The sequence below is a fragment of the Onychomys torridus genome, chromosome 6, assembly GCF_903995425.1.
Source record: "Onychomys torridus chromosome 6, mOncTor1.1, whole genome shotgun sequence".
Taxonomy (NCBI): domain Eukaryota; kingdom Metazoa; phylum Chordata; class Mammalia; order Rodentia; family Cricetidae; genus Onychomys; species Onychomys torridus.
In genome coordinates, this window is record NC_050448.1 from 71,913,521 (window position 1) to 71,921,822 (window position 8,302).

The window sequence follows — 8,302 nt, forward strand, 5'->3', positions numbered from 1 at the left end:
CCAAGGCAAACCTTATAATGTGTTCCCATTATCTGACAATAATCCTAAGCAGACCCCAGAATTCTTCAGAGGGACCCCAGGAACTACAAGAAATAAGGATGATGGGACATGTACATGGGCTTTGCTTTGGGCCCCCACCTTGTAGACACTAACACATCCTTTATTATGTTATGTAGTAATGAGTGGGGGTGGGCGGGGGGTGTTCTGTTGCTTTGAAAATCAGAGTCCCCCTGCCCTGATCCACTATGGGTTCTGAGCTGAGCGGATAGTAGCCTGTGATAAGTCACTATATTGGCCTATGGAAGTGGATCTGGGGAAACAACAAACTAGTTCAGTTCCGATGATGTGAGCCAGCCATTCTGTATTAGAATGCCCACACGCTGGCCTTGGTTGTGCCTGGGGCAGGGAATCTCTGGAATGAGTCAGGGAAGCACCAGTCTGATCCAGGTCTGTGCCTGTTCTGGTCTGTGGCCCCAGGGGCAGGTGTATGCTAGACAGAACAAAGCTGCTACTTCATCCAGTGCTTGGAGGAAAACTAGGAGAGACCCAGAGCAGGAACTGCCCCTGAGAATGACCTTGGGATCTGCCGCTCAGGTCAGCTCTGTAGACAAGGAGAGAGACAGAAGGCAGAAGTGGGGTCTTGGAAGAGTGAGCCAAGGCCCCTACCACCTGTGTTTCCTTCCTCCTTCCAGGACCTGTCATCATCCAAACTGATGAGGCAAGCTCTGAAGTCCTGTATCCCAACTACCAGAACTGCTGGAGCCTGAGAGAGAAGACCAGGTAACAGGCTTGCTAGTTCTTGCTTGGGCATTTCTAGGGTGCACTAAGACTGTATTCCAGAGCAGAAAGAATGGGGTTTCTACACAGATCTGAGTTATGCATTAGTTTTGGTAAGGTAGGTAGAAACATCAGAAGAATAGGATTTGGAAAATTTAGCCTTTTATTCTGGTCCTAATTCTTGCTAACTTACATTTACAAGTCATTTAACTTCTTAGATCCTTAATTTGCTCATCTGTAAAATGGGAATAATATTGCTAACCACACCAGTTGTTGTAAGGATTACATGGGATTGTAAATGCTCAACAAAATACATTTTGTAAATTACTGATCACTGCTGATCACTGTACAGTAGTAATACAAGAGCTTGTGATTTTTGGCAGAGGCCGGAAGAAGGCTGCCATTTTGCAGCCAGGGATCTCCAAGGATTTGGAAAAGGTGAAGGCAGGTGTGGGCATCAACAGTAGTGACGAAGTGGACTTCTTCGTTCTCCTGGACAATGTGGCTGCTGAGCAGGTGGGATAACTGTTTCCCCTGGGTCCTGAGTTTTTGGAGCCATGGGAATGAGCTGGCTCCTAACTTAGAGCCAGCTGGAAGCCCACTGGTCTGAGGCTGCTGTAATAGGATTTGCAAGTGGGATGGATGTGGGGATCAAAGGGCCCCCCAGCAAACAAGGAGGGATAGGAACACTCAGATGACTCCTCACTCAGGACCCAGACAGTCAGTTCTAGATCAGTTTCTGAAAATCTGTTTTCCACATTACCTGACCTGTATGTGTTTGGGAGAGTGGGGACTGGGTAGGGTTATGGTTATGAGAAAAGAATATGTTAATGAATATACATACCATTTTTCTATGTGTATATATTCACCTGTGTGTGGAAGCCAGAGGACAACCTCAGATGTCCTTCTGCAGGGGACATCCACCTTGGTTCTTGAGACAGTCTCTAACTGATCTGGAGCTTACCAAGGATGCTAGGCTGTCTGCCCAGGAAACTCCAGAGATCCACCTGTCTTTGTACCCCTAGGACTGGACTTGTAAGCTTGTACCACTTCAGCCAGTTCAGGGGATCAAACTCAGGTCCTCAAGCGTGCATGGCAACCACCGTACCAAGTGATCTACCTTCCCAGCCCAAGCTTTGCCTTCTTTGAGACAGGATCTAACTATGCAGTGTCTAAGAACTGCCTCCAGCTCTTTCTCTCTGAGTGCTAGGCTTACAGGCATGCCCCCGGCCATGCTCTACGTGTCAGTTTTACATTTAGCATTTCTTAGGGTTCAAAACCTTTGGGATTCCTCTTTATTGTGTCACTTTTTAGGGAGCCTGTATGAGTATCAGCATATTTTAAAAATCTGAGCTAGGTGTGGTCCATATTTCCATGATCCCAGTATTTAAGATGCTGAGGCAGGAGAATCAAAAGTTGGAAACTAGCCTGGGCTACATAGTGAACTCCTGCCTAGAATGTGTGTGTGTGTGTGTGTGTGTGTGTGTGTGTGTGTGTGTGTGTGTGTGTATTAATATATTTATGTTTAAGTCTCGGGCTGGGGCAGTCACACGGCTCAGTGGGCAGAGACGCTCACCTCCAAGCCAGACAACCTGCATTTGATCCCCAGAAACCACAGAACTGATGCTCACAAGCTGTCTCCAGGCTTTCATGTGCTCAGTGTGGCACCCCTGTCACTCACGCACACACACACATGCACACACACACACACACACACAATCAGTCAATATCTGTCAGTGTAAAATTTTGAGATGTCTGTAAAGTAATCTGGTTAATCCACTAGTCTGTTTTCCTCAAATTGATTTAGCCATAGAATCTTTTATGCACTAAAAATATATTGTCCATATTACATTTTATGAATGCATATAACGTTTATGTAATATGTACATTTATTAAAATGCATTGAAATAGCTATTACATTCTGTGCAGTAATAGCATCACACAGTGGGAACCTTCTCTGGATTGAAAGCCTGATGCCCGAAGGCAGTGCTGGTCTTTTTCCTTCTTATAACGATGACGATGCCCCGGAGGTATCCCTCTGCCTTGTGCTTATGTGTAGTAAATTTAAGGTTATATGGCAGTGGCTCATAAAAAGTAATTATATGGCATACAGTTTCTAGAATCATTTTAGGGAAAATAAAAATCAAATGAAAATTTTGAATTCCTTGACTTACATCTTGTTCTTTTTAAAAGTTAAAAATTATTGGCTTTTTAAAACTTTGAGTGTATGGCAACCATCATGACGTCTGAAGCAGTCTTTACAATACTGTGCCTGTACCGGGCTGGAGAGATGACCCAGTGGTTAAGAGCACTGGCTGCTTTTTCTGAGGACCCGGGTTCGATTCCCAATGACAGCCCACAGCTGTCTGTAACTCCAGTTCTAGGGCATCTACACCCTCACAGACATATATGCAGGCAAAACACCAATACACATAAAATAAACATAAATCAATCTTAAAAATAACAACAACAATTCCATGCCTGTAGATCTCGATTAATACAAAGTTTTAGAGGGCCTTGGGGACATGGGCTCCCAGGAAGAAATGTGGATGCTGACTGGTGGCCTTAGGAGGCAGGAAGTGTTCTCCTGTAACACTGCTGGGGACCCTTACAGGTGCACAGCCTCCTGAGCTGCCCGGCGCTGAAGAGGTTTGCCCAGATGATTGAGCAGAGAGCTGTGGACACAGCCTTGTACATGCTGCAGGAGGAAGACAGGTGAGCGGTGACAGGTGAGGGCTCTCCTTAAGTCCTACTTGGTCAGTGGCCACCACGGTGTCATCAGGCCACCTCACACCTGCCTGCCAGCTGCCATCCTCCTATGAAGAGGTGAAAAGCCCCTCTCTCTGCGAGCCTACTCTCAGGCCTCTGCTCTTTCTTCTGAGCTGGGGCTGGTGACCTGGACCTCCACTGAGTCTCCCACTCTTCCTTTAGCTTCACTTTTCAAAAGGTTGAGTGGAGGAGTCATTGTGCTACACTGTGGACCGCAGCCCAGTTAACAGGCAATTCCCCATTCCCACTGGGTGGGAGGTATCGCTTATTCTTTTGCTGCCTTCATAGGTAAAGGAACTAGACAGAATCCACAAAGTTCTGTTCAATCCTTAGCACTGCTCGAGACGGAGGACTGGGCAGAGAGAGCTGGCTACTTTTCCTGGGCTCATTTGGCAGGAGGCAAAGTTAGAAGTTGGTCCCAGATCCTCTGACCCATTTGCTGTGTCCTGTTGGTAGTTGGGATTCTGTTCTGGAATGCCCACTGCTTATTTTTCCCCCCTCTGGTTAAGAGCGTTCAGTTTGCAGTAAGGATAGGTAACTTGGAAGCAGTTAAGACAAAGGGGAAGGGTAATCTGGGGCTGTGCTGGGGGAGGGGAACACTTACATTTCAAGAATTTGCAGTGTCTGTTGCATGAAAGAAGAGCCCCTGGTCACATTGACTTGGAGTCAGCGTGCCCATCTGTGCAGTAGCCTTGGGCATCCAGAAGTTCTCCAGCCAAGCTGCTCAGCTGCCCCTCCCTGGGACGCAGCAAAGTGGTCCCACCAGGACTAAACCACCACCCAGTGCCTTCCCTCCTGCCCATCCACACATAAACACACTGGGTGGATTGCTCAGGGTCCATGGGCCACGCCTGCCCTATTGCACCTTCATCTGTACGCATCATGAAACCGCTGTGGGGAATACGCACACAAATGGGCACGGGCATGTTCTAGTAAAACTTGATGGGAACAGGCAGGCAGCTTGTAATTTGGCCGCACCACGGCCTGCTTCCTTCTGACCCATGGATCTTCCTATTTTATATCAGTTTCATAAAGCCGATGTTTTCTTCTAGGATAAATGGTACAATGTTGCAGTGCAGTCTGGGTTGTCTGGCCTTGTAGGTAGCAATCTCTAAACTAGGTCTCCTCCGATCACGTCAGCCTCCTCCTCTTTTGTTCCTTTTGAGTACTGGGACTCCTGAGAGCCGTAGGTTTACTTTTAGTTTTTGGAGCGCCTTCCGGGGACCTCCAATAAAAAGTGTGAGGCACACTCATAAATCAGTCTCTTGCCACTTGCCAGCCTCTCCCTGCTTTGCTTGTGAGAGGACAGGTGTGGCGTCACAGTTTCCTGCGGTCACGGGATGACCCGGAGTGGAAGTGGTGGGGTCACAGCTCCGAACTCGCAAAGTTGAGTCTTTCCTATGATTCACCTCCAGAAGGTAGAGCGCATGCAGGGGACAGTGAGCAGGTGTCTGTCCAGGGGTCTTCTGGATTTCTGAGTCTGGTTACCTCTGCTCTTCCTGGCTCTGCTTTTATTCAACGCATACTTCCTTTTTTTTTTTTTTTTTTTTACATTTATTTATCTCTTGTGTGCACATGCATGGGTACGACGTGCGCACATGTGGAAGTCAGAGGACACCTCTGGAGAGCAAGTCACTCCCTTCCACTGCTTAGCTTCTCCATTTCTAACGAGGCTCAGAAGTAAGTGCCTCTACTCACTGGGCCCTATCCCAGCCCAGGGCCTCATCCTTTAGAACTTCCAACTCCATGAGTGTCTCCAGCTCAGCAGCATTCATGGTAGGTGTGCATCCTGATGTTTTGATTGTTGGAAGTCTTTTTTTCCACAGAGCACCCTCTCAGTTGATGCGAAGCTATTTCTCCCCACCCTTGCTGTGCCCCCACCTTACTTACCTTCTCTGCGTCGTCTGACTGTGCTCCTGAGGTCCTCAGAGGCAGAGCTGATGCCTTTCCTGGGTGCTGAGTGCCTGCTGGGTGCCTGAACGTTACTCACGTCTCACAGGGAAGGTATCCAGATGGCAGTGGGCCCGTTCCTACACCTCCTGGAGGGAAACCTGCTCAAAGCTGCGGACCCCACGACCCCATCAGGCAAGACCAGGTACCCGGCACAGTGACTGCTTATGCCCAGGGAGAGCCTAGGGACCTCTGGCTGCAGGGAGGGACTCCAGGGTGTGGGTCAAGAACCAGGCTGTCAGTGACCGCAAGGAAATGCTTCCCAGGCCCTGCATCCCCAGGCAGGTGACAATGTTTTTACTTTTCCTGCTATAGCTTCCCACCTGGTGTTTTTACTTTAATGTCTCAAGGTTATTTTTCTTTTCTTTTTAAAAAAACTAACTGGATACATTAATATCATAATGGCTAACTGGATACATTAATATTGCACTGGTTAATTTGATACATTAATATCACACTGATTTGCTATTTTATTAGTCCAAAACAATGTTGACTTAGTTTGAATCCTTTATTCAGTGTACAGGAGATGTGATCAGTATACATTTTAAAATATTGGAGATGGCTTATGGGCCTCCATCCCCACTTAGCCAGGGAACCCAGGTTAGGACCCCAGATTTGGAATGGCATGTGTCCTGGGCGACTGATGAGCAAATTGTGGTCTGCCAACAGTGTTGTGCAAGTCCCAGGCCCCTCTCTGTCCTATCAAGGCAGGACCTCCATTGTAACTAGATGTCCCTTGATGCTTAGGTACTGCTAGGGCATGAAGAGAGGGCCGGGGTTGGGAGGATGGGGCTAAAAGCCTGCCGTGAGTGTGAGAGGTGTGGGGAGCCGAGTTCCTAGGGGTGAGACAGGCCTGGAACTCGGGGCAGGATTTCTAACAGTACCGTGTCACCATGTCCCTCTCTGCCCTTCACACACCTGCAGTGGCACTGCATCTGTCGTGCCTTTTGCTGCCTTGCCACTCTGCGCCTTGTATCTGAGGAAGGATCTGGTGCCGGTCTCCTAGGCTGAGAGCCAGTGAAGTCCTTGGGCATCCTCAAGAGGGACATGCTGGCATCATACAGATACCATAAAGATGGCTTATTGTATTACTGACTGAAACTGCTTGGGAAATGTGTCGAAGACCAATCAGCTTCCATTCTTTTGAAGTTATTAAAATTTCCAAATCTGCAAGGAGCAGGGGTTGCCCTACTATGTGCATGTAGCCAAGAGTAGGTAGAATATCAGCCATGGGTGGCAGGACCCACAGGTAGAAGCGAGTAGGACCCGAGCCACAGGAGGAGATTTGTGTCTCCTTCGAAACTCCCAGCGGGGAGGGGGAAGCAAGGAGAGTTTCTCCAGGGCTCCTTCTCCATGAGACTGAGTAGGAGCAGGTCCTCACCATCTGCTTCAGAGGAGTTTTAAACCAGCTCAGCCAGCTGCTAGCTGCCCCTTGTTTCTGTGGCAGCTGCTGTTTTCCACTCCGAGGAGACAGGCAATGTTCTGGCCTCCTGATCCCAAAGCAAGCAACTGTGGGGATCCATTTTGTTCTTGCAGGAAGCTGTACCTATATGCAACACATGATGTAACCCTCATGCCTATCCTAATGGCCTTGGGGATTTTTGACCACAAATGGCCTCCGTTTGCTGCTGACCTGACAATGGAGCTCTACCAGCATCAAGAATCTAAGGAGTGGTTTGTGCAGCTCTATTACCATGGGGAGGTAAGAGCTCTGAGGTGGGAATGGTGGTGGCTGAGCACCCACCCCCTCACACCGGGTTTAGTGTCAGGTGTCTCTTCTCGGGCCCAGTGGTGTCCCGAGTGGTAGCTGCAGCCGTGTGAATCCCATAGAGCCTGGGGCAGTAGTTGGCCTGTGGTAACAAGGTACAGCACGGCCACATCTCAGGCCTGTTACAGAGTCTTTCCAGGAACAGTGCTGCTTGCCAGCCTTCCCAAGTGTGTTTGCCAGGCCCACTGTGATGCCAGGTACATCCTGACTGTGAGGCCCAGTTTTGGAAGCCACTGAGGTGTCTTTATTGCCAGTATCTTGGTGTCTTGGGTGACCCATGACTGTTCATGTCCAGGAGAGAGGCTGAGCACTCTCTGGGGATGGGACTGTTAGCTCTTCCAGCTCAGGACCAGAACTCAGCGAGGCTTTCCCAGTCTATCCAGCAGTCGGCACACAGTGCTTTTTATTCTGGGATCTGTTGGGTAGTGGTGTCTTCCTGGCTGTTACATGTGTGCTCCTGCATACTGCTTGGGTGAGGCTGCTGGGCTCAGTTGAAGACAGCAGAAGGATGGGTCCTCTGCAGACCTGCTGAGTTCTGTTTCTTCCACAGGAGCAAGTGCCAAGAGGCTGCCCAGACAAGCTCTGTCCACTGGACAAGTTCTTGAACACCATGTCACTTTATGCTGTGAGCCCAGAGAAATACCACATGCTCTGCTCCCAAGCACAAACAATGGAACTCGGAGAGTGACTCATTTATGCAGACAAGTTGATGTTTAAATGAAGTGCCTTTATATAAAAGAGTGTCATGTTGAGATCAGAGGGGCTTTCTCTACTTTGTCCCATGATTTCTTATTTTATGTGTCTGGATGTTTTGCCTGTATGTAAGTCTGGTACCATTTGCATGTCTGGTGCCTCATGGAAGCCAGAAGGTGTTGGATCTCCTAGAACTAGAGTTAGAGAAGGTTGCGAACTGCCATATGGGTGGTGGGAACCAAACCCCGATCTCCTAGAAGAATAACCAGCTCTTAACTACTGAGCCATCTCTGCACCCTCACTGCATGGTTTTTAAGGTCAGAGCGTTGGTGTGGGCCTGGGGAG

The 8,302-nt window shown here is 48.7% G+C and overlaps 1 protein-coding gene across 1 annotated transcript in view; it reads left to right on the top strand.

Annotated features, from left to right (window-relative positions):
- The window catches only part of Acp6 (acid phosphatase 6, lysophosphatidic), a 9,421-nt gene extending 1,398 nt beyond the window's left edge, over positions 1 to 8,023 (top strand). Inside the window, exons 3-8 of the mRNA XM_036191360.1 lie at positions 654 to 780; positions 1,161 to 1,293; positions 3,392 to 3,492; positions 5,546 to 5,641; positions 7,033 to 7,198; positions 7,815 to 8,023. Of these exons, the coding sequence (XP_036047253.1) occupies positions 654 to 780; positions 1,161 to 1,293; positions 3,392 to 3,492; positions 5,546 to 5,641; positions 7,033 to 7,198; positions 7,815 to 7,952 (761 nt within the window). The 3' untranslated portion in view covers positions 7,953 to 8,023. The remainder of the gene's footprint in view (positions 1 to 653; positions 781 to 1,160; positions 1,294 to 3,391; positions 3,493 to 5,545; positions 5,642 to 7,032; positions 7,199 to 7,814) is intronic.
- Positions 8,024 to 8,302: the final 279 nt, after the last annotated feature.